The sequence below is a fragment of the Anopheles coluzzii genome, chromosome 3 (assembly GCF_943734685.1).
Source record: "Anopheles coluzzii chromosome 3, AcolN3, whole genome shotgun sequence".
Taxonomy (NCBI): Eukaryota; Metazoa; Arthropoda; class Insecta; order Diptera; family Culicidae; genus Anopheles; species Anopheles coluzzii.
The window spans coordinates 4,600,793-4,627,285 of NC_064671.1; the positions used below are offsets into that span (position 1 = coordinate 4,600,793).

General features: G+C 45.5%; 2 protein-coding genes across 7 annotated transcripts in view; both read right to left on the reverse strand.

Moving 5' to 3' along the window:
- LOC120955580 (voltage-dependent L-type calcium channel subunit beta-1) overlaps window positions 1-24,791 on the reverse strand; it is a 100,421-nt gene extending 75,630 nt beyond the window's left edge. For 2 of the 6 annotated variants that reach the window (XR_005751795.2, XR_005751796.2), the window contains exons 1-2: window positions 24,372-24,754; window positions 19,653-20,415 (exon numbers count right to left, since the gene is read on the reverse strand). Coding sequence is in view for 3 of the 6 variants with exons in the window: in XM_049608584.1 (XP_049464541.1) it covers window positions 19,653-19,763 (111 nt within the window). In the remaining 3 variants the exon portion in view is untranslated. Of the gene's footprint in view, window positions 1-19,652; window positions 20,416-24,371 lie in introns of all 6 variants that reach the window. The other 4 variants (XR_005751797.2, XM_049608584.1, XM_040376580.2 and 1 more) reach the window with 4 other exon arrangements.
- Window positions 1-26,493, reverse strand: part of LOC120955667 (ejaculatory bulb-specific protein 3-like) — a 322,541-nt gene that overhangs the window by 61,121 nt on the left and 234,927 nt on the right. The window lies entirely within an intron of this gene.

Here is a 26,493-nt window from a genome sequence, read left to right on the forward strand (position 1 = left end):
GTATTTCGATAGCACTCAGCCAACGGCACTGGGAGGAATCGTTTGACCATAGTCCATTGCCTTTAATGACAGTGCACAGGGTGAGGGTGGTGAGGCGGGAACCGGCATTCAAATGCGGCTCGCGGGAGAAAGAGCCAACGATATCGCGCCGTCCGAGAGTGACTCCAATGTTGTCGCTTTGAACACTTTTGTATCCCAAATTTTTATTTCGGCAGTGGACAGTGGTGCAGACGATGCGGGGACTTCATTCGGTAATTTTATACAACCAGAAATAAAACACAAACGCAAACAACTTATCCCCCCAGCATCCGGCAACGACATGCACGGATTTGTTTCTCTCTCTCTATCTCTCTCCTGTTTCTCCCTCTTCCCTTTATATGCCTTTTATCCCACCCGGTTCCCCTTTCCCGTGTTCTCAAAATTTACCATTCCACGCTGTAGTACAGTGCGGTGAGGTTCAAATTTGAGCCTAATGCCCAGAAAGGATTCCAACCGGCCAGCAAGCGACGAACCCGACGGACGCAAACGGGTCACAGCAACAACAACAACAACAACAAAAACCCACAGTAAAGAGAAAATCGAAGAAGATAAGTCTAATAAATAAATCGAATAAATTTATCTATTCCGTGTGGTTGCTTCTCCCATTTTTGGTGGTCAGCAGCCACCTCCTCTCCTGTGCAAGTGGTTTTTTTTTTGGGGAGGGAAGATTCGGGTGCCCCACGATCTATCTCCTTCACCTCCACTGTCACTGCCACTGCCGCGATCGATCATTTCCCTCCGCTGTCCTCGATTTAGTGAGCGTTTGCCCCTTTGTAGCTGTGCAGATGGAGCGAGGGGAAGTAAAAGAAACTACGCCAACATCTACACTGAGCGCTACGATTAAATGGTCGAAGCGTTGGACGTTTGGCTGAGCGCAGGGGTAAGCGGTTACCGTACCTGCAATAAACTTTACCACCTTTAGAGCCTATCGCCAATCGTCTAGTGTTTCCCTATCCGACATGTTGGAAAAAGCGTTAAGCCATCGTGTTTGAATATTACCATTAGTACAGCATTCAGCTAGTTTTACTTTTGAGATATACAAGTAATATTCTGATAATTAATTTTGCCTCATACAAATCAACGTGATCTTCACTGTTTGCTCAATTCCTATCCTACCCAAAGGATCTATACGTTATCTGCTTAAACATATTTCCTTTACAGAACCATCAACACCACAAAACAAATGTGCTGATGCCAGTCGCGCAACGAAACCGAGGGCCAAAAAACAGCCCGCGCCAGCGGTCTTATTTGCGTACTGTCCGCCATGCTGCGCTTTCTCCCGCAAGCTCCTAATCACACCAACTAAACCGATCAAGCAACCAACAGCCCGATCGCCCAGCAGCAGCAGCAACCGTTTGGCATCAGTACAAAAGTGTAGCGGCTAAATGAGACGGCTTATCGCGGATCTTTTACGCGGGACTCGCGGGTGCTACCATTACGGTGGCCGGGAACTCGCGCACGGCGGACTCGCGCGGTGGTTGGCAGGTATGCTCGTGATTTTATGCTGTAGAAGAGCGCCCCGTTGCCCACTCGCTAGTCCGCACACACTCTCCGTTCGATTTATCGGAATATGTTGACCTTTTCTCGATTGTATCGCTCTCTCTTTGTCTCCCTTTTGGATACATATGCTTCTCTCTGTTTGCCTCGTACAGGGTGGTAGTGCGAGTTATCGGCTCGCAACATTGTTTTCCCTCCCTTCTTTGCCACCTCCACGAGCACTGGGTGATAGTTTTACCACATTCCACGTCTTCCTGTTTTGTTTCTCTGTGCGTCTTGGAAATTCTGTCCAACGAAATTTGCCTTCCATCCTCTTTTTCTCGTGCTATTAGAAAGCTCTCCTCACACGCTCACACTCGTTTCCATTAGCTCGCCCTTATTAACTGGCAGGGACTGGAGAATTTTTCCTCTAATTCGGTGTAATAAAATTTATTCATTTCCATTTCTTCCTTCACCGTTCTCTACCAAATCATCTCATCATACCATCTCATTGAAGAAGCACTGAAGGCGAGCGTTTTCTTCTTCGTCCTTTTGCTCATCTTGCTCATCATAGATATAATGCTGGCTGGGCTCGATCCGCAGCCGTAGTGTTTGTCGATATTTATTACGCACGGACATTCGGGCGCTGTACCAGTTGCCGCGCGTGGTCGTGCGTCATTCTAAAGCCAACATGACAGCGAACCTTTCAAACACACAAACACACACACACTGGTACCGGTACACCGGAGAGCATTGAACACGATGACCGTGCGTGCGTGCGTAGGACGGTAGAGTGCGGTGAGGACAGTGACAGGTATTTATGCTGCCAGCAATGCACCTATACACACAGAGAGACAGAGAGAAATGTTGAAGTAACATCAGCCCAAGGTTGATCAAAGCCAATCGAGCGCCGTCTCTTTTCTGTGCTCATACCTCCTCTCCACTACGCACGGGACATTCCGATAGAAAGTGCTCAAATATCGGGTGCACGTTTATTAATGGCGTGTTGATAAAGCAGGAGAAAAGAGCAATAAGCACCATCACCATCGAGGAACATTTAATCTTTTATCGCTTTCTTGCATATTTTATACTCCGACTAGTAGATGCTTCTTTCTTTTCCTCATGCCTTCTTAATATTTCAACCACAACTGTAGTCGTCGTAGTGTTTATGGCTAACTTTTCATATATCACTAATGCGCGGTAAATTACAAACTCTAAACCACAACCAAAGGTAAACCTCGTAGGTGTATTTTTTCCCCTTCTCCAGCGGCGCATCTTGCCCGATGGTGTATGTAAATGTTCTCTCCTGTTGCACCGCTGCGTTCGATCGGATGGGCCACCAGCATGAACGAGAAACATTTTTGGGACACTTTTACGTGCTCCCTTTACCCCGTGACCAATGGGGGTGGGGGGGACCGCCGCAACACTACGATCGGGCGTAAATTAAGAGCAGTAAATCATTAGTGATTTACTGTGGGCACATTAAGCGCGATCCGAAAAGGTGGCCCAAGCATCCAACGGGGACCACTTACGGGACTGATTGAGAATCGGAGGGATGAAAGGGGAAACATCTTTTTTCTAGCATTCGTATGTGTGTGTGTGTATGTGTGTGTGTCGGCCTGCACTGCAAATCCCCTGTGTCGTCGACCTCCGGTGACACTTGGCTAGCTGTTAATTGCCTTTTCGAGAAGCCATAACGGTTGTTGATTTCGATCGACAAATAATAATTAAGTTGAAGGTGTATTTTCATAATTAAATACTATGTTGAAGAATTGAATGCTCATTTGAAAACTAGCTGAACATCTAAAAATTTTGTTAATGATTTGTTGTCAGTGTTTAAATATAATCTTGCAACATTTTTCTTAGAAGAAGTAACATTGATTCATCTTTTTCGCTACCATTAAAAGCGTTATTAAACGAAACGAATCTTTCTTCCCCCAAAACGCAATTCGAAGATTAATCCTATAGCCCACCATACACCGCTTCACCACTATGGCAGGATAAACAATCAGTCGTTAATAGTTCGGAAAAAGTGTCTGTAATAAAACGTTTCAAAGCCGAAAATATAATCAACCACCTCGCCGTTTGCCGTCCGCCGGTGGAGTCTTCTCTCCCTCCTCATGTTGCAGTTTTAAAAGCAGCGCCCGAAACAAACCGGTAATGAAAGAGTAAAGACCTCATAGATGAAACGGAAGAGCCACAACATCTCAAATCAAGCCAAACACGAATCCTAGGTCTGTTTGGTGGCCGTTGTTTTTCGTCTTACCCTTTTTGTTGCTACGACCAATTGGGGTCCTACTTGCACACGCAATCTTCACTTGGAAATGGGCACCTTGGGATGAGACTCAACGACCAGCAGGGGAGAAAGGAAAAAAAACGGCCCATACCCAGGGCGGGAAACGCAGGACGCGCGCGGGGAAGACGATGGTGATAAATATTTATTGCTTTTGATTTTTAAACTTGAACGTTTGATTTTTCTCTGTTTTATGTTTTGTTTTTCATCTCCCGTCTCGGTGTCCCATCGGGACAGTATCACAACCCGACAGGAAGGGGGCAATATTTACTTCACCACCCTCATTTCCACCCAGCGTGTCGCTTTTACACGGCCGCTTTAGTTCTCACTTGCCCCAAGACTCCATAAACTGTGTATCTCCCCATTTTTTTATTCGTTGGTTCGTTCAACTACAAAAGACACTTCTTGCGGTCCAACTCGGGCGGCATAGAGGTTTGGGGCCAGTTTCACAAATTACTCACAGACCGTCTCTGCGTGCAAGAAAATGGCTGACGCGAAGAGCCCGATTAAAAACCTTTCGAGCCGAGGGCTTACGACTGGGTGGCTTTTATTTATGACACATCTACCCTGCTGGCTCTCTCCCTGTCTCTCTAAGGTCCTATAATATGCCGTATTTGGGAAAACGGATAAAGAAAACAGTCACAGCAGCCCGTAGTTGATTCTAAGCGCACAAATATTTCACCGTTTGTTGTCAGAAAATATGTCCGCATCCTACCGCTAGGCGGCGCGTATTAGGCACAGTGCAAAGAAAGGCCATAAATCCTTCACACCCATTCGTCCCGGTACAAGAAGCCGGGCAGCAGCAGCCGAAACCGAAGCCGGTACTAGCGAGATGTTTTTGGAAATGTCTGTGATAATGAACTCAGATGCGGCGAATCGCATAGGAAAAGGTATTTGCATAGAACGATACGTTATTTATAATGCTTTGATTTTGGAACCGCGTGAGCTATGATGTTGAGAAGCCAGTTTTCGAGGAACTACAAGCTCCAAATGGATCGATTACACAATAATTCAACGTGGGAGCTTTGGAGATCTTTAAGTTTTTAATATGTGTCGAACTGTTTGCTGCGAATTGCCTATGCTCATACAAACAATGCATTCAGTACCTTACGAAACTTACAATGTCATCGCATAAAGCATTTGTTTTGTTCAAAAACGGTACATAGCAAAATGCTGTAAACAATTCTGAATTGAAAGAATTTGTTACCGAGTGATTCAGTGAAGCATCAGGCAGAACAATGCTAACCAAAAGAAAAAATCTTGAAGCTCTGACGGCTGCCATGACAACGGAACGTAGTTAAAAACAAAACTACACAATAGCAGACGAACAAGAAAAAAGCGAAGGATTGTGTAATTTTTATTACTTTATGACACGTTGGCTCAGTGTGGCCAATGTTTATTGCAAGGATCGCTTCCATTCCACGGCTACATACGTACATACCGAGATAGATCTGTGCCTCTCTGTGGGTTTATGCTTCACTATGACGGGCTACGAGGAACGAGATGGAAAAGACTAAGCCTCTAATCTCTTCGGTAGGTTCGCTATATGACCAGCTTGATCGATCCCGTTCAGTGAAGATGATGCTAGAAACCTGTCAGAGGCCATCCACTGCGTCAGGTACGGGTAGATTGGGCCTCTGCGTGCTACCGCGCCTGTGTCTGGTCGGTGCCGGGTCAACCACCGAGTTTTGATTTTTGTGTAACTGCCTTCCGTCTCACTCCGGGTGCTCTCCAACTGAGTTGGTTTGGATGGATGGGTGTCGCGTCAACTTCCCGATTCGTCTGTCTATGCCGATTTATTTAATGATGGTGTGCACGGATCAGGTCCTCATGTTACGCTACACAGAGCTAATTTATTTATAATTGAAATTGTTGCTCAAGTGTCAATCATAAGCGAGGGTAGCTGGATCATGAATACGGTAAAGAAATATGCTTTAGATTATGTTTTTCAAGCTCAGTTGTTTTGTTAATTTATTTGTTATTTAGTGCAATAAATTTGTTAATAATTGTTTGATGCTATGACTTTATTGGCAAGATTAATTCATATATTAAACCAGAGAATCTCAGACTTTGTTTGAAATTTGAAAAGCACTTCTCAATTATTGCCCTCAGCTTTCAACCCTTTTTGCGCCAAGGATACGGAGAACAAACACATTTTCATACATCGGATTGCTTCTTTGCGCAAGATGCCGCCTCACGACGCTGCTCTGTGATTGTTCTCCGAATGTTCAACCAATTCCATCCTTCGTACCTCTATTCGCACCGCGCACAACGTATTTCATTTCAGTCCCGGCAAGTGTCAGCATGATGACCGTTTGAATTCTACACCGCCAAAGCTGAACCACTAAAACAACTACCAACTTCTCAATGCTCATATGCTGCCTCGACTATTCCTACACTTTCCGCAAGACACTCTTCTCCTTCCAAGAAAAAAAAAACATCATTGCATTTGCTTTGAAACACTCCTCCCGGCGCAACACACGGCAGGATTTTGAAAGCTTTCCCGTGTCCCGAACTGAAAACCGAACTCCTCGTACACCTCGTACACTGCTCCATCGTACAGAACGTACGCCCGAGATATCCGTAATGACTTTCAAAACGTCGACCGCGTTTCACCACCGTACAGCAGCCTGCACTCCCCAAGCCTTGCCACGTTCGCATTGTCTTGCGAGCCGTTTAATCCATCGAGTAGCATCGAAACGAATTCGGAAGATGGAAATTAATCCTTCTCGCCCTCGTGCGTTTCGTTCAATCATTCGCGTGGAGTGGCACGGAAGGGTGAACCGTTGAGTAGCGAATATTATCTCACTCAATTTCGCAATTCTGACACTTCATCGCTCTTTGCTCGGTCAAATTGTTTCAACTCCTCCCGTTCCGTGGACCAGTAGAAGCAGCGGTGTATGGGAGTGAGCGTGTATTAGTGCGAATGTTGAGTTTATAATTATAATTTACTTGTAATACTCCCATTCGTTCTAGCAGTTCGTTTGGAAACGTAGCGAACTCATTTTAGCTTCTCAGAACGTCGGTTGTTTGAATGCTAGATAGTTTCTGCTTCTGCATTAAAAATTTAATTAGATTCACAATTAGTTATTGCAACAGTTTTATACTTTATTTGAGTTCCAGTTTTTAAATTCTCACTGAACAGACGTGTATTCAAGCGGTAAATAAGCTTCATGAGAGAAAAATCAAGATTTACTCTAATCCCCACTACTCATAGATACAGCCCATTATAATCAAGCTATCATTTGGGAAAGTTGGAGTTTCTTTTTTTTCTTCATCAACCATTTCCTGATCATCCATTTGCAAAAATAAACTACAGCTACACACGCATACACACACGTGCGCTTGCATGCGATTTCGCTCATGAGAAGAGCGCAACACAAAGCAACAAAACTTCAACCTTAAAATCCATACCCAAATGCCACTTCCGCCCCAGCTCGGGTGGAATCCGCTATGTTGACCGCTCGCAGTCTCCATCTTGCCCATTCTGCCATGTCTCTTTATCTATCGCTTACTTGTTTTCGGTCGTAGTCAAATCTTCACCTCCGCATTTGCACCGCCAAGCATTTCCCTCACTTCACACTCACCAATCTGATCGTATTATTTACATCCGACCACCAAACACAGAAAAAAAATCCACCCATTATATGTCGTCCGAATCGTCTTCAGTGTTTTTTTTTTTGCTTTGCTTTGCTTTCGATTCAGTTCATAAGCCGGGGTGCGTTTCGTGGGAAAGGCGTGTACGCCGGGGTCGGTGCTTATGATCACTGCCCAACCGCGTGATCTAGGAACAAGCATCGCTGTATGTGGCGCAACGAATGGTGGTTGCTCGTGGCTTCCAATGAGCAAAATACGACAAAACAAAAACCATTCCTTTGTTGTCCGCTCCATCTTCGGCATATTTCTGTACCCCACCAACAGGAAAAAGGTTTGGTGTTGCCATCGATGTGCAGGGACTAAACTATTAATTACCGACAGCGTCGTCATAAATTAATCCACCTGAAATTACATCTACACGGGCCAGCGAAGCTGGGACTGGAGAAAGATCTGCACCCCAGCCCATCCCTCCTCGACCATTGTAAACCGAACGAGGAAAAGGCCAAGATTCCAGATAAGCTCGATAACAGCGCGGTAATGACCAATAATGTACGCATATGCGCAGCATCGGGCCCGATCGAGAGAAAGAGAAACAGAGGTGACACTCGCCGTTGAACTCTTAGCCGAACCGGGTGCGAGCAAATGAAGAAGAAGCCCCCGAGGGGAAAATAAATGGGAAAAGCGTTAGCTACGCTGGATTGGACAGGACGTGGGACGTACAGTGCCTTATTTTCTACTCCTCTCTTTCTCTATAAATTGGTCAAAATCTAACGAAACAACAACGCCCGGTTCCCGGATGGACTAGAGTGGGAAAAATGAAGCTCAATTTACAGGCGCCGTCCCGTTTTTGCCCACTGCACGGAAGGAAACACTGGCCATATACCGTTGAGCTGGGTGGGGTGCGCAAGAAGGTACTGGCATGGGCAAGATACGCCAATGGCCAAGTGGTACCGAAAAGATGAGAAAAAAAAATAAAATATTTTAAATTATTCAAATGATCAGCGCACGGTTGCCGGGTGGGGACGCAGTGGTGGGACGGATTTCAAAAAACTATTCACTACCCGGAAAAGACAGTAAGGGTTGTGAGGGGTGGGGACAGGTGGGGTGGACTGCGACACAACATGCGACTCTAATCGAGCGAAGGAAAATGCCGAAACGATATAAATAAGGCACATAACGTACGGCTTTTGACCGCTGGGGCGAAGCGAAGACTAGAAATAATCACACGCTTTTTACGCTGCGATACACCAATTTGGGATTATCGGGTTTGAACTATTAATACGTGGAGGCATGTGAAGAAAGCTGGGACAGTGAAGCAATGGGTGAGTTTAAAAAATGTTTAAATATCATATGGTATAATTGCATTAAGGGGGTTTTGTTTTATATTTGAATGTAGGTTTTTTTTAATTTAAATTTGAATGTAGGACGCGTAGGTTTATTACACCAGCTCTTTTCACTAAATGCCCAACTACCATTAAACGGTTGTTCAACATCGTATGAACTACAACATGGCCTTGGATCCCTCCATGTAGGCGAAAATAAATACCCCTGTTACTATGCGTGATCGAATGAACCGATCGACCGTATCGATAAACCTGTAGCGTACGCCCCAAACGTAGCGCGGCCCGGATCGAAGATGGACGACACACCATTTGCACATCTAGTGTAGCTTTACTCTAGCTTTTCAAACTCAAAAAGTGGTTCAAAGTGACCTTCCTCTTCCTTCGATGCGGGGAAGCGAGAAACAGCATCAGGTAAGAAGACAACACTATCCTACACTAAGCGTGGAGGCTGCTTCAAGCACAAAGATTTTCGATATGGTCAAGCGACGAACCCCCGGTTGAGTGTCACCACCGGCCAACATTCCCACCAGATGCCCCGAGCGGAGGGGATTAATCACGGGGGTACCGCGACGGTACGACGGTCCAGCATGGAGTAGGTGAAACACCGAGCAAAGACTTTGAAATCGTTAAAATATGTAAATTTGGGGCTACAAATTTTATTTATTTTTGACATCATTTTCATCTCATACGAGCGCTCTCTATGCGAGTAGCTTGGGCAAGATGGGGAGACGTGCACGGGCGTTGTATGTGTAGTGTACGCTTTTTGTCCATCGGTGTTCTTGAAAGTTCACTTTGCATGTGGATGAATATCGATACCTTGGGAACTTTTGGTTACCGGACCCGGGCCTGGCTGACGACTACATGGAAATGTGATCTATTTGGGTTGTGTGCTTGAGCAAAGCAATAAAAGCTCGCTATCTATTGGAATGGCAATTAAGATTGTTTTAATTCTACCATCTGTCATCGAGTAGTCTGATGTTTCGTCTCTGAACTTATCTTTGAATTCGTAGATCACTTATCATGCATGTAAGGCACAAAAATAGAGATGATGTAACCAAACTGTGAATGCGCTTAAACACGTGTATATTATATATACCACGGCGAACATTCCATGAATTACATCATTTCAAATGTTTGCGGTTGTACTAATTAAGTTTGAAAGTGCTCTCGAATGTTCTGCTCTAATTCATTTACTAATGCCACCTTGTCCACTTTAGAGTAGAGATTGATTTTTGGATCAATATTTACGCGCGAAATAATAATCACATCCATTTTGTAATGTGATCATACACATAATAACCCCTTCCAATCAATGGTCAAAACAAATAGAAAGGCTCCTCATTTATTCGCATTATTAAAACGAAACGTACTATTTGTGGCCGAACAAACGGCCAATTTAGCCAAAATGCGCCAAACCACATCGTCACCATTACGGCAATAGATCATCAACGTGTTTGCCGCGTAATGATCGAAATTTTATACATTTTCGGTAAATTACACAGCCGAAACGAGCCACAGACACACACACACAACCCTCACGGCACGAGAGCACAATCAAATGAAATTGATCTCCGATCGATCGGTTCGGTAAGTTCGGTAGTAGCAAAAAATAAACAAAACGGTGGCGGAAAAATACACTCCACCACACCACAGCTTATTATTATGTTTTATTTTTGTCGGCAGCCACAGCTGTATAGTGCTTGGTGGTGGTGGTGGTGGTTGTGGAGTGTTTTGCGATCGTTTTTCTTCACGGACATTATTCACACCTTGAATCAAATCTAGTTATGACCATTTTTCCCAATTACGCCCGAATTAGGTCTCGTGCTTCGACCGAATCGAGTCGGATCCCCGAAACGGGTAGCAAAGATAATGAGGTGAGCTATGCTTTTGGAATTTACTCAATATGACGTTTCACTCAAATAATTCACCCCCGGCACAGAGAGGGTGTTTGTGTTTTAATTCCATTCGTGGTGCGGGGCGAGGAGAGCGAGGAGGAATTTCCGTGAAAACGTCTCGGAGCGCGTAGGCAAACGTACTGCGTCATGGTGCGACCACTACTGCTGCTGCTGCTGCCCTTCCTGTCACATAATCGCCCGAATGTATGGGTTTCGTGGAGTAAAGACGTTGCATCAAGCCACGGCATTGGCGCGTTGGCCTGCGTCATGTTCATTTCAATTAGCGGCCCCAACTAAACCTTACGCCTCTCGCGAGCGCCTATTTCGAGGGTGATTTTGAAGGTAACTTTCAATTAAATACCATTCACGCTACGCGGATCAGATGGGCTTGATTTGTTGCTGGGTTTCGTAAAAACCTACGGAGCTTGCCGGTGGCGGTGTGGGACGGCGAGCGAGTTAAGTAATTATATTATACGTAACATTATAATGCAAACTATATTGAGCAATACGGCTAAAGAGCTGTTTACACAGATCTCACTGTGAAGGACACTGCCAAACAGATGGACGTAATTAAATTTCTTTAATAGAAGAGTCATTTACAGGTGACACAGTAGTGTGCCTGCTCTTTGAACCGGAAAACCGATCCTCGCCTTTCATTCGACACGATTCTCCTTGCGTAGTTTACGCTGAGTCATCGCACGAGACGTGGTCGGTGGTGATCGTTTGTCAAATGTTACCAGTCCTGTTCAGCTTCCAACGCGTTCCTAAACGGTCGATCGTCGCGCGGGTGCGAATCGCACGCGTGCCCTTTGGCAGGTTGGTTCGGGATCCAATACCATCACGATTCCCCGTCGCCGGTGGCTGTGCGAACTTTCACGCTTATTGAAAGTTACTGTTGACGGTTGTAACGATCATATCTTGATGCTTTCCACACTTTTCTTCAGATCGTGCCGCCGTTTTAACGATCGCTCTTGTCACGCGTTTTGAGAGGCAATGGCACGTGTTGGTCGTCCCACGAGCTGGGAAGCTTGAGAATTTTGGGATGTGAAAAGGTGCAAACGAGGGATAACACGTTTGTCCACAGCTTCCTCACCTAATTATGTTGATGAATGAAGGGTGTTTTGGTCGCATTTTTTACTCAAGTTTGAAAGGCATTTTACTGAAAGCTTCACATTAAATGATTACACGACTGTTGATGTTGTTTATTGAGGAATAAACAAGATGTATCTTTTTGAGCGCTCAAGGATAGCCAGTTGTCAAGCGAGAACGGCCAAACGCATTATTTCCAACATACATTAAACGGCGAATACAATCATCACAACACCGATTTTATATAAAACACACACATACCATTCTACATTTGACATGTTTATATCCGCAATCGAAGATACAACAACTAAGCTGAAGCTTATATTACTGCCAGATTATTCCACTACAGCCAGTGTATCGCTCATCCAATGGCGCAAGTTGATGATCAGCTAGTATCATTCAACAACGTGTGGTTTATTTAAAAAAAAACGCTTACGAAACGCATTATTGCACCTCGACTATTGCCTAACGCAGCACGTATGCGCCCATATACTATCCCATGTTCGGGCAGCCAAAAAATCGCATTTCTACCCCAAAAACACCATCAATACGTTAGCGGGCGATTTGGCGAGATGAAACTCGTTTCGATAGAAAAAAAACGCGTACGCTTCTCCTTTATTTACGCTTCCTTCCATTGGAAGAGCTACTCTCGGCGGGGAGTGGCAGTAAAATTGAAGAGCTCTAGCATCGAATCCCCACACAACCCTCCCAATGCACTCCCAACCACACCAAACAAATACACACAACACCAAAATGGAGCCTGCCTCTAATGACAATTGCGTCAGTAAAGCCCGCCTTCTCGGTCGTACGCAATTAAATATAACTCTTTTCGAGCTTTTTTGCTTCTTCTTTTCTTCACTGCTTTGTGGCAGGTTCGTCTCTTTCTCCATTCCGGCCAGAGGCATCGATGTATTTCTATTTGGAAAGCTGCCCTCACCACATGTGTGCGTTTTCGTAAAAGTAGTTACGTTTCTCTTGGTACTTTTCTTACGCTTGTTCCCTGCTGGATGTACACCCTGTTTAGGTGCAAGCGCCCCCCCAACGGGTGGGGAGGCTTTACAATGAATGTGTGTGTCTGCGAAACAAGTGGCGTTCGTTTGCTTCATTGTCTGCGATCGTTTGGGGTGATCTTTCTGCACGCGATCGGGAGCGATTGTTTGTTTGCCACGGAAGCATTACACATATTGTTTGTTTCTGCAATAGGGTTTGTTCGTTTGTTGGAGCTAAACAAGTGACTCTGCTGCCTTTCCTCTTTGGGCATCTTTTCTTCACATTAAACCACTCTTGCTATCCGCTTTGCATCGTAAAAAAAATACAATCAACTGGAGACTAACGTTGAAGCAGCTCTTGAGCTCCACCAAGTAACAGACAAACTGTGGCAATGTCAGTAGCCAATTGGAAACGAACTTCAAGCGAGAAAAGGGTGGTACACTAGGTACGAATGAAGTGTACATGGTAAATAATAATTTTCCTATGCCCAAGTTTCAGCCACGAAGAAAAAACTACCAAGCGATGGTGGATTGGTCGAGAAAAAACCACAAAGCAGTGAATGACAATGGCGTCTAGCGTGTTGGCGCAAATGCCGGAATAGCGGACTAGTGCAGCTGTTTACGTTTTAATGAGCCCGCACCATGGTTGGTAGTGGAAAGAGCAGAAAGATTTGCTGCTGAACGTGTTGTTAAATTCGAATTAACGACGCATCAGGCCAGTGACGCAAAACGAGTACAGTTAAACACATCGTTATATGTCAATACAAGCTACCACGTGCCTAAAGTAACGTTTGTTATAGTGACATACACGATTTAACTTTGTTAAATTAAATCAACTTAACTGCCCTAAAATATGTAAAACGGTACGTGTGTTTACACAAAAAGGTTTAAGCGTAACCAAATCCTATCACTCGTTCGAAATACAAACAAAATTTCAACACATCGAACACAAACCATACCAATAACTTTGCAACAGCATTACCAACGCAAGCGATGGTTAATCATCCGATTTCAATGTACGAAGACGAACAAGAGGAAAAGGGGGAATACAACACCAAAATGCGATTAGAGTCGTACCGAAATCCATAGTCCGATGGTGGTGGTGGTGGTGGTACGACTAAAACTTGTCCTATTTGCATAATACCTCGAACATCGAAAGAAAAATTAACAGCACACACGCACAAGCACGTTAAATACGAACCGCTTTTAATGAGCATCTTCTTCCCTCGTTGCCATGTGTGATCACGCACATCTACACACAGGTGTGGATCGTAGTGGTCCTCGTAAGACCAACCACGGTACTCACGACGAGCTGTGTAAGTTTGCTTGATTCAAAACCAATATACTACGGTCCGGTGCCATCTTTCAGGTGTGAGACAAATTTGTGAAAAACGCCATATTGAAACTCCTGCCGGTTGTTCTGTTGCCACTGCCTGTCCACGAACCGGTTACCGGTTTGATCTCCGCAATGGCAGTGAGTTATGGCCACGCTGCTCACCAGGTAACACACACGCATCGCGTATCGTTTACGCATGTTAGACCTTATTGACTGCTAATCGGGCCCAAGGAAGACATCGCTGCTCTGTACCCAAACCCACACACACACACACACACACACACACACACACACACACACACACACAGCTTCAAGTTTTATTCAAGTTTCTCTGGTGTGTTCGCGGTGGTGTTGATGATGCTGCTGCTCAAGCATTGTGTCGGGTAACAAATCGATTGCGTACGCCCCATTTCAATGGTCGGATCGTGTGGCCCGAGACCCGGGATTAATCGAGCTGTCGATAGGTCGCTGCTGCTGCTGCTTGTGTCTTGCGTTGGAGCTCCAGCAGCACACTTGATTAAGAAGCTCGCTGACGGATGATCGACATTCGACGAATCGGTCCGGAGCGTGTTGCTGATGGATGGCTTCATAGTCTGTGCTCGCTTCACGAGCTGTGGCTAATGGGTGGCGCTTGCGACTGAAAACATCACCCAAAGAGTGAAAAGCGAACCGAGTTTGGAAAAAAACCTTTGGTGAACCCTGGAGCACCCAGAAAGATACGTTAATCGATCTCGCCGTGTAACTTTGTTTTTAATCGTTGATGAAATGCTTTTGGTGCCATAACCATTTCAAAGCGTTAGCTCATGAGCTTTTGAACCGTTTTAAAGTTATCATATCGTTTGGCATTATCAAACATTTCTTCAGGAATAATCCAACTCTTTTTTATTACAACTTCATATGAAAGATTATCGAAAAGAAAGGTCGGAAAAAAGGATCAATCCCTTAGGGATGTACTTTCTTTCGCCCACTACTAGTGTGCACATTTGAAAAGGTAACTGAAAGTCAGGTAATGGTTTTCTGAAGATGCTTAAAGTAATCACTCGTCATACGAATGAAGTAAACACATACGAACATCTTTGGCAAATTTGCATCAAAACTGACTATGCCATGTATATTGATCGCCCCAGTCCTGAACTCCATTGGCGGAAATGATTGATTCTACCCCCTCGAAGGTCAGCACGAAACCGTTTAACCTCGGCCCAGCGGCTTAACCACGATTCCTCACCACATGCACCAGACCTAACGGTTGTGTCTTGAACTTTGTCTTGCCTGTTGCCTCATTCTCAACACTGGCTGGCCATCTGCTGGTCAGTGGATCGTGTCGATCAATGCGTTTACGTGTGTATGTGTGTTTTGACGGGCCCTCGATTGTGACGCAACAATGCGAAAACAACTCAACGAACCAGAGAGCGGAGGCATCTTAAATCGTTTCCTTCCTTCCGTTGAACTTGCCTGAAGAGGTGCGGTCCACTGGGGCACGCAGCGGAGCCGAGCAAAGAAGAACGAATGGACAACGGCTTGATCCATCAATCTCGGCCCGGTTTCGTGTCAAATCAAAGCCACCGAATGCGATTAATCCCTCGCGATCGTTTCGCGCTGGCAGAGCGAAGGGAACATCGGTTTCCAAGCCGGACCAGCCTTTATTCTGCTGCACGATTGATATGAACACCGATGAGCAGCGGTTTTGACACAAAAACCGTACTTCCAATGTGCGTCCTATCACGACAGACGGTGGAAACCAAACAACCAAACTCGCTACAACGTTGGCGAAAGGAAAAGTGGAAAACAAAAAGCACACCGAACGAATCTCGAACGCCGCCGCCGTGCGACGGATTTTGGCTGTTTAACCACGGGGACGAACAAGGAACCGGCGAAGGAATGTATCGATCACGTATGTGGGCCGGTTATTGACGCCAAGCGTCTCCACCCCCCTTTAAGGGGAGGGAAGCAACACGATGTTGTTGACCCGAGACATTTTGCGCGATACCCCGCGAGCTATTTCACACCTCAATGGGTCAGTAGGCCGCCCGAGTTACTCGCGTTGCGTTGGTGGACTTTGACAAGCGCACGGTTAGTTCCTCTGCTGCATGCGGGACAGTGTAATCTAAGCCTTTTTTCGCACTAAAATCGATAAAAATACAATTTGCAATAGCAGTTTCATCGGAAATTGAACCAAATGTCACAACTTTCGCACGCTCTAGGACAAATCATGATTCAATTTCATGAAGAGCTTTTAAACCAGTTTGTGACGACAAAGAAATTTTCAAATATTTGCTTATTGACTGCATGCAGTCGTTATCTAACGAAGTTCAGCTTCACTTCCCAATTGTTTCGAAAGCACACATTTTTCCATATCCAAACTGTATCTCAAACTACGCCTCGCCTTACAGCTCACGTAATGTATGTGACATTTCGAAATGTGTTTAAACCGAAGTTCAAACGACTGCGGCACTGCCGCAAACAAACAAAAAATCACATCAAATATTCAGAAAATAAATAATACCCCAAAATTAACATCTAAACCGCCGAAGCGTCGTTACTGCCTCCGACCCGGGTTCATCGCATTAAAGTGCGTCCCACCACCAAGCTCTACGAGCTTTTTGGAAACCATCGGCACACGAAACACTGGATCAGCGTCAGCAATCGGATCCTATTCGATCGGTCGTGTCTTCATGGCTGTTCGCGTAGTAAAGTTTACTTCCAATTTACCACACATTGACACTAGGAGTGCTTCGCTTCTCTCTCTCTGTTTCTTTCTTCCTTTACCTTCGTTTCTATTGCGATTAGCTTGCTATCGTTAAACAGGCCACACTTACAAAATGAAAAAAAGACGAATCCAACAACGCAACCGACAACGAATAAATACGAAATTCCTAATTCATACAATCGATATCGCGCCATTTTTTATGTTCCCTCGCTTAGATACCTACCATACAGGTCGATTACTGTTTGGGGAGGGAAAAAACGAACATAAAATCAAACAACCCAAAATTGGACACGGGCTGTTTCTGTGTGCGTGTGTGTGCGTGTGTGCTTAGCTCGTATGGCGCGGGCACACCAGTGGGGATGGACAATGTTAAACGAGATGAAGGCCATGTTGAATATAATTACGCATCTCTTGGCGACAAATGCTCAACATTTGCGGTTGAAGGATTTTATCTCTCTCTCCCGCAAGGCGGTGTTTTGCATTGGCCACATCACCGGCCGCTACATCCCACGATCTCGCCGAACCCGAAACGATCGTCTTCATTATACACGTTCGTGTTTGTGACTCATTAGCAAATATTTCAATCTTCATTTGGCAGTTCGTACCCCTTCGCAGCCCGTGCCGCTCTATCTCGCAACGATATATACATATAAAAACCCGCCTTGTGCCTTCGATAATATCAAGGTGGCGTTTGGGTGTACTGGAGTGCTACCCTCGCGCTTCCTCCTACCACGCCTGTGCCCGTTTGACCACACCGGCGGACCGATGTAAGAAAAAACGCTCTCAACACTGACTATAATTTTTGCAAGACAAAATGAATAAATACTGCTAGGCAATAAATTGAATGGGTTTTGGATTTTGGAGGCGACCGGGCGAGAAGCCACGGTCCGCACTGGTAGTGCGCAAAAGACATTCGAAGGCCAAAGTATCACATAATGATATGCAAAATAATGACAATACACATAAAATCCAAAGCTCTGGTCGATTTGTATTCCGCGCTGTACCGGAATGAAGCGAAGCAAATGTGTGTACGGCTTTCTCGTAGTTTCCAAATGGTAAGCAAATACTTTCGGTAGGGGAACTAGATTTTATGATGAAAATAATGTTGGCTTAAGGTTGGCCGTATCCTGTTTGGCGGTGGGCCTTCGTGAAAGGATCAAATCGTACTGCTGCCACCCCACAAACACCGTGGGAAACTTGTGGGGCAATAATGTTGTCACAGCAAACGGCGTTGCATCTAATTTCAACCCAACCATTGCACAGGCTTAATCAATTTAAGCCAAGCAGAAAATTTGCATTTTATAGAGCAGCAACTTGTATGATTCAAGTGCAAAAAACAGCAATTTTAAAACGATATGAGAAAACGCTACAAATCAAATGTTGTCACTCTTGATTGTAGAGCGCGTTTAGTAGTAAAACCATAAAATGCCATGCATCCATCGTTGACCTCCCATAAATCTTCAAGCTTGCCAAGTTAATTGAGGTAAACATGGGGGGTTTATTTCACGGTGATTCTATAACAATCTCGAGCGATTATTGGAAGTACAAGGTTGTGGTGTCCTATACGCTGTCCTCAAACATCGACCACGGTTTTCATGAACCGGAAAGGTTTGAAGTCAGAAGTAAAGAATTGATTATGATACAATATTTTAATGAGAAACCATTATTTTAATAGCCAAACTCCTCACAAAATCTTTGATAAAACTTAACCTTTTGTTGGATAAATACAATTCCTATCAAGATCATCGTACCTTTCTCTACTTGCCAACCAACAATTTCGTAAGAGCTGGCGATGGATGTTCACCTCTGATGATCTTCGATAAAGGAAACCCAAATTACCACGAATTTTATTCATTAATAATCCAAACCCATGCCATAAACCTTTACGACGACAAAACGAAATCACTGGAACACACACACAAAAACCAGAGCTAAATAATACACTTGGCTGTTCGAGAAATTAAATATCTCGCATCGAAACGATTCCAACACCGGGATGGTTCATTCGCTCGATTGGACACGGGGGTATGGGCATGCATGAAGACGTATCGAAATTAGAAACGTTCCAATTATCAAGCCCATCGCACGGTGGGGAGGAAGGGAATGAAATAAATCGACCTGTCTCCATCTTTTAATATCAGCACTTAAACACCCAAATGAGGCTCTTCTGCCTTCGCAGTCCAGAAAGCTGGACTTATTGACGGTCTGAAGTCGATCGGAAAGAGAAAACAACACTGTTGTGCAGCTTAGTGAGTGAGCGAATGCTTGAAGGAAGTGTTGAGTGCTCAGCCTCTTTCAGCGCATCAAGATGTGAAGAAAGAAAATACAAAATGCTTCGTACACGGTTATTCAAATGAACTGCACGACGCTTAAATTGTTCCAAGTGGAGTTTTTTTCTTCTGTGTTCTCTGTTAAGCTACTGCCATCCATGCCATGGCGGTAACTGACTGGCCTTTCATGCACTACTGGCACTGGGGGAGATTGATTCAATTGTTTGACTTTTGCCGCCCAACATTAATTATCGCGTAAACCCTTCGTTTGTATTTTTTTCCAGCGCTGGCGTTAATTTCTTTACGCTTTGCTTTCCACCAGAGTCACAAGCTGGCACACACACACACATACAAACATCCACACACTGGCGGGAATGCCCTAGTTTGCGTATCATTACACCATCGCACCTAAGCATGGAAGCTTCTCCGCGTCGAGTGATAATTACGAAACGTGCTTCACCCAAAAAACCGTCCAGCACTACGCAATGACAGCTTCGCTGGGCGTAATGTATGGCCACGTGGTCATCCGTAGTCTCCGGTGCCCGTGGAGCGGAAAAATTAACGCAAAGCATTGCGACCCACAACCCACAAAGAAAGACAGTTCGACAGTTTGCTTACCTGCAGTTGTAGTGTTTCCTCGAAACCGTCCGGAAACTCGGTACAGTGGGTGTCCAAATTTTGGGATAGCGAAGACGTAAGATGATGTCTCGCGTTCATCCCAACCACCATAGGAGCAGCCGACGGCGGGGCAGGGCTGGGAAAGGCCGCAAGCTCAGTTTCGTATTCCGTGGTGATGGTTTTTGGGGGGGCGCTCCGATGATTAAATGAAAATGATACCGATGAGTATCCGTCGACGGCTGCTAGCAAAGCTTTGCCGAGGTCCTTCCCTGCAGTACGAGTGGTGATAACTGCAGCACTGTTGGCATCTATCAGCCACCTATTATCAATAATCACTAGAACACACACAGATACACGCACTGACACACCCACACATTCACTCACTTATACACTTTGATTTGGGAGTCGTCGATGATAAACACACTAACACGGGCACCTTCAATCTTCTTACAATCACCTTCTAACGCAAAATTCCACGCAAACTAAAGCACGAATAGGATGATCTTCAATCAGAGCTAGACTTCAAATTGAACTCATTTCATGCTAATTTCCTCTAACCAAAAACGAGATTACACTCTCATGTTGTATCGATAAGCTACTTTTTTAACTACCGCTCACAACTGCATCATTTGTTGTCTAGCCTTCTGAATTAATATTGAAACATTTCGCTTATCACCTTCTTTTTTCTCTATAACTAGGTGTTGTTTTTTCCCCTAACTTCACCGATCAATCAATTAACCAACACATTACTTCAGCACCAGACCTAAATTCAATAAAAAAATAAAAGTTCATAAGTACAACTTCAACATTCAACACTTGTTACACTAGAAAAAAGGAAAATCAATGATCGAACAATTCCAATGTCTTAAGTCTCTTTTCACTTGTTTTGAAACATGTTTTGCACATCCTTCTACAACATTTTTACGGTAGGTGTAGTTTACGGCCTTGACATACGCCGAAAAGAAAATGAATGGTGACAAATATACCAAACGTCCGCGCCCGTACAGGTATACTGCGACCCCAAGCGATCAATTATCGACTAAACAGGGTATCTTTTATAAAAGAAGAAACTGAGTAAGAATGATTCCATACTTTCATGAGTGTCCTATTCCGTTCGATCTCAGCTGAAAAATAAATCCCTGCACATGGTTTTAAAGCATACTTCCGGTACACATCTTTCAAACTAGTTTTCCATTCTCTTCTTCCACGTTTTCCATCACCTAAGGCAACTTTGGCTCGTATTACAATCACTCTCCTGGACGTCCTGGTTTTGTGTCTTGTAATGCTTACCCTCTATTCCTCTCTCTCTCTCTTTCTTTCTCTCTCTATCTCTTCCCCTCTCTTTCTACTTTTCTCCAGTCGAATGCAACGGGTCAATTTCCTTGCGTGCTTTCCCTCCCTCACGGCCATGTCTTCTCCACACCGGCCAAACGCCGACTTTACTCGTTTTAGAATAATCGATAATACGTATTGCAGTATTTCATGCTAAGTAGGCTGCCCGCTATCATATATCTTCAGCACTTGGTCAGTTCCTGCAGTTCCAGGAAAGCACTGGCATGAGTGGGGGTGGGCTGGCACGGCGAGGGGGGCAATACGGCAAAAGTTAACCAGTGTACGCATAGGCAAAGGGGCCCAGTCATGTCCATGCCGTTACAAAGACACACCTGTTATTGCAATAACAGGGACAAAGTAAGGCAACATCGATCATCCTTCACAGCTGTGTGTTTGGTGCGGCGCTTGCCAATCCTTCCCATGCGGGACCTCTCACTCTTCCCAGAGGGAGTGTAGATGAGGCGGGTATAAAACGCGGTCAGCCAGTGTGTGTGTGTACGTGATTACGTAATTGGCGCTCGAGGCGCGTGCTAAAACACCGGTGTGGCGCAATTATTTTGCCACACCGCTAACCGCAAAACTCTCCCGCTGACCACTTTCTTCATCTCACACAAACAGCCGCACACACGAATCCTTGTGGCGAGTGTGAAGCGAGTGAAATGAAAAAAAAGTCAGGAATCTACCCACAGCCATAATTAGGGCTCCATTAAGGGGCATATACTCGAGCAGCAACAAAAAAAAAAACAAAAAAAAAACAGGAAAATGAAAAGCGAACGTTTTTCCATTCCCTTAGAGAGACAGAGAGAGAGAGAGAGAGAGAGAGAGAGAGAGAGAGAGAGAGAGAGTGCGAAAAGATACCCTACATCTACCTTAATGCATGCGTGTAAGAGCGAGATAGAGAGCGCGCGAGAGAGTGGGTGCTCTCATGGGGGTGGAAAAACTGAAAGGAAACCGGAGAAATGTCATCATCGCGCAATGTGAGGGTGTGTTGCGTTTATTTCAATTTTTGCCTCTGGATCCTATCCGGCATTGCCAACCTCACTCACGGCGGTGGTGGCGCAATGGAAATCGCACAAGCCTGCACAAGGGTGCGGCTGATGCGTGTTCGCTAGGTCAGGGAGCGAGAGAAAGAGAGCCGAAGCCGGCCGGGACAGTGCAAGTGTGTGTGTTTGTGTGTGCGCGTTGGAGAGCGAAAGTCCCCCGAGCGAGCGAGCTGATATCGAGCACTGATAGGGGCGGTAGCAGTTGGGAAGTTGGGAAGAAGACACCAAACCGTTGGCGACAATTGGAATGACGGCTTCGTCCGTCGTCTGGGCCGTCCATTGTGGAGGGTGGACGCTCGGTGCGTGTGCACGCCGAATCTGTTTACCATCGATACAGCGCTGGCGGTTGGTTGGTGGCGGTTTCGGGTCATCTTGTCGCCGACCGGTATCGATTATCCGGTCGCACCAGGAACAGGCCAGCCAAGCATGCATACACACACACACAGCTACGGACCACAGCAAAACTGACCGAGTCGTGCGGTCGAGTCGATGAAGTGTCAAACGAATCAAAACAATCTACCAAACGGAACAACCCTGTTGGCTGGGGTGCTTGACTGCCTGGCCTACGTTGATCGATTGAAACGACTTTTGAGTAGTGGAGTACACCATCACCAAAGCCTGTAAAGGACAAATCAAAAGCAACCACGAAACAGCATGCAAGCAAACGCCAGGACATTTGACACGTAGGCCTCGTCGAGCCAGGCCAGTTGCCAAAAATTAATAGGTGAAAATTGAATTACCGCTTCGTGCGGGGAGGACGTTGAGATAAATACAAGATGCGAGGACAGTGAGCGGGAGAAATATTAAAAGCTTTCGTTTGCTCGCTCTCCTTCCGGGGCTGCGGCGAAAAAGGGCACGTGCCGTCATAATAACCCTGGGAAAGATAGACACACACAGACACACACGCGCACACAGACAAAAGGACACACAGGCGCGAGAGGCGCGCGTACTACGACGAAAGATGTTGATTTAATTTATGATCGCACGATGGCATAGTAATTCGATTTACCCACACGTACCATCAACAACTGAGAAGGCAGAGAGGAAGAAAGTGTGAGAGAGAGAGCGGTAGAGAGTAGGAGGAAGTTGGTCAGGGGTGAAGGAAAAGGTCATATCAAATTGACAGGACGTATCACCTTCTGGTGATTATTATTTCCTTATTTTCTGTGTGTGTGTGTGTGTGTGTGTGTGTGTGTGTGGGACGGCCATTAGAATCGTTCTTCGCGAGCTGTCGACGTGCAAAGCAGTATGGATTAGCATTTTCGGTCCCGGGTACACGTGTACCGGGCCTAAAAATATCGAACAAACGAGTGTAGGCTGGTGAAGATGCCTTTCCACGCGAAGACAGCAGCAAGTGGAGGAAACTTCGACAAACCACTTCGACACCCACGCCGAACGCCCATTCCCCCTCTCTCCCCCGAAATGCTGTCAATGCAATCGTAGAACTAATTCCTTCGGTTCCCATTCCGTGTCAGTGATTTGTCCGTGAAACATCAAAGGACATATCGGTTCTCCATCACTGCACGGGCCCGGGGAGGCGGGTGTTATGATGACGAGACGGTAGAAGAAGAAGAAGAAAATATCCGCCTGAAGCTAGCCTGAGACGGGCTACGAAGGAGAATCGATACGAGCAGGCTTAGTTGCCATCGGTGCACACCAGAGGGCACTGTTTGTTGATACTGTTTTTCTTTTCACTTACACAGCGCACACACACACATACACTCACCTCCACACACACACACACACACTCGCTTTGAGTGGAAAAATCGTTAGTTTGTACGCTTGGTAAGGGCTATAGTTTCGATAACTTTTCAAGTATTTTCAATAATGTTGTGCCACTGGCGGTACGATTCCCGACTGTTCACTTCAACTGTCATACTGATGTTGAGTCTAGGCCTACTAGATTAAAATCAGAAAGGTACACATATCCCAGCGAAAGTATCTTGATGACCTACAGCACTTGGTTGGTTCACATAACGCACACTGTCATGCGGTTAGATGTTAGAGTCACTTTTGATTGGAAGTTTCGGTGGTGGAATATCCTCACACTTCACCAATAGCCTCTGTTTCTCAATACACACATCGCTTCACATTCCACATTGCGATCGAAACGACAACAACAACAACACAATCAATATTGTAAGCGCCAGGCCGCTAGTTTCAATTTTCACCAGAACCTTGTTGACCTTATTCCCACCATTGGATCGACTTCCCGAGCTCTACACACACACACACTAACACAGCCATAGCGGACCCCGCTGTAAAAGCCATCCCTTGGTTCGCTGGGCTGACGTCTTGCCGTCCCACTCCCTCGTTGCCTGCTGCCGTTGCTGCCACAACTCACCTACAAACCACGACCAACCATTTCCACCCAAAAGCCTGCCTGCTCGCTGTCGGACCAAGACCGACCACTTTTGCACGCCTGGCACCACCAGCGACGGGACAGCTTTTTTTCACGCACCGAATTCCGTTTGCATCAGCCTGTTTTGAAACGCATTTCAGCACTTCAGCACCGAAAAAGGGGAGCACACAACGAACGCGCGCGGGCACAAACTCCACATCAGCAGCCACTACTACTGCGCTTGGGTAACGACGGTAGGCGATGACATTCGCAGCGCACCAGTTTTCGTCTCGGCTCGGGCCCCGACACCGTTCATCCGCGTTTGGTGCCGTATGACAGCGGTAATGAGTAACCCGGGGGTCGCCCACCCATACACACGCACGGCCACGGAAAAGGAAAATTTCGCCGACACAGACACAGGGCCTACACACGGGAAGCTAATTGCAGGCGGGCGAACGGGAAGAAAACAATGGCACTCGCAGCCGGGGACACTCTTCTAGCTGGGTGTTCATGCGCTGCTCGTGTTGGCTCGTGAACGCTCCAAACTGTCAAAAACCCTTCCCGGAGCGGGAGCGCTGTCAAAAGCTGCCCGGCCAGAAAAAGGTAGCCCGGCTGAGTTGCCATACCGCTGGCGCCATCCGGGCCGGGTCAAAACGTTTTCCCGTTGTCCTCCCGCAATTCCTTTGCGTTACATCCCTCTCTGCGTACGCCGAAGGCTCCAACGAGTGGTCCGTGCGCTTCCAGCTGCTCGTTATCACCGCGTCGCAAGGTTCCTGGAATGGTACGAGTCGGCGCAACAAGGCGCACTACACTTCCAGTGGAAGTCGGATGCTCGCTCGCCGTGTTATGACATTCCATTCCATTTTCCAGCCAGAAAACACGTGCTCTGTTTCGGGTGGACTCGTTCGTTCTTTTTTTTTGTGTCTGTGTTGCTTTCGGTGTTGTGGTTGTTGTTTTCGGGCAGCGGGTTCGGATAGGGAAATTTATCTTGTCAATGATTGATTCGGCCCGATTCCGGTTGAGGCGCTAGTGTGTTTTGTGCTGGAGGATAATTCAAACGGTCAGAATGCGTAACGGTTTTTTCACACTTTGCGCAACGGTTTGATGAAGGACCAGGCTGCTCCATCGGAAAATTGGAGTCCATGGGGATTTCTGTGGAAAAGGTGTATTAATGCGTATTCATTTAGATGGAAATAATGAATAAGTTGTAACGGTAAAGAACAATAGATAATTTTGAATGATTGGCTATAATTTACAGTGTGTATGTAGGGAAATAAATCAATTGGAGTAACCGGAAAAAGCCTTGCAATGTTTAAACCTAAAGGAAAAAGCTTAACTGTTTCATGACAAATTTGAACTTGGCGGTAAAAAGCGATGACGCAAAATCGCACAATCGCTTCTATTACAATTAAATAAAATATATGAAAATTTAATAATAATTTAAGTCATTGGTGTTCTTTAATGTTTTACTGTCTTTTTTAATGAAAATTTAATTAAAAATGGTTTTGGGAATCTGTACTGCATTGCTCATCTCTCTCTATGTATATATATATCTCTCTCTCCCTCTCTCTTTCTCTCTCTCTCTCACTCTCTTTTTCTATCTCTCTCTTTTTTGATGACCTGTTCACGATCATTCTCCGGGATTCTCGGTCCTTGACTGCAGCCTTCCATCCATGCAGACACCCGATCTCCGACAAGTCTCGCACCCGATCCAGCCATCAAGTACGCTGTACTCCCCTGCGCCTTATGCCGAATTGGGGATCACTGTCGAACAATTTTTTGAAAGCACATCAGGAGGTGTACTGGAAAGCCATTGCTCTTACATCTGTTTATACATTAAGCTAAAGTATTGAAATAATAAAGTAAAAGGTAATATTAGCAATCTAAACAAGGTAATAATAACTATCTGAATGAAACAATTGTAAATTGATTTTTAAGTCACTCAGTATTTTTAATACTTATTTCTTTATCACCCCTCTAAACTAGTTGTAGAAACACCCCATCATCGCTTGCTTAAAAACTATAGTTTTCCCTAACCCCATACTCCCCCCATATTGTATCAATCCATAACACACACTTTTTCCTTATCGCCCCTGATACGTGCATTACGCACATCAAGGAAGAA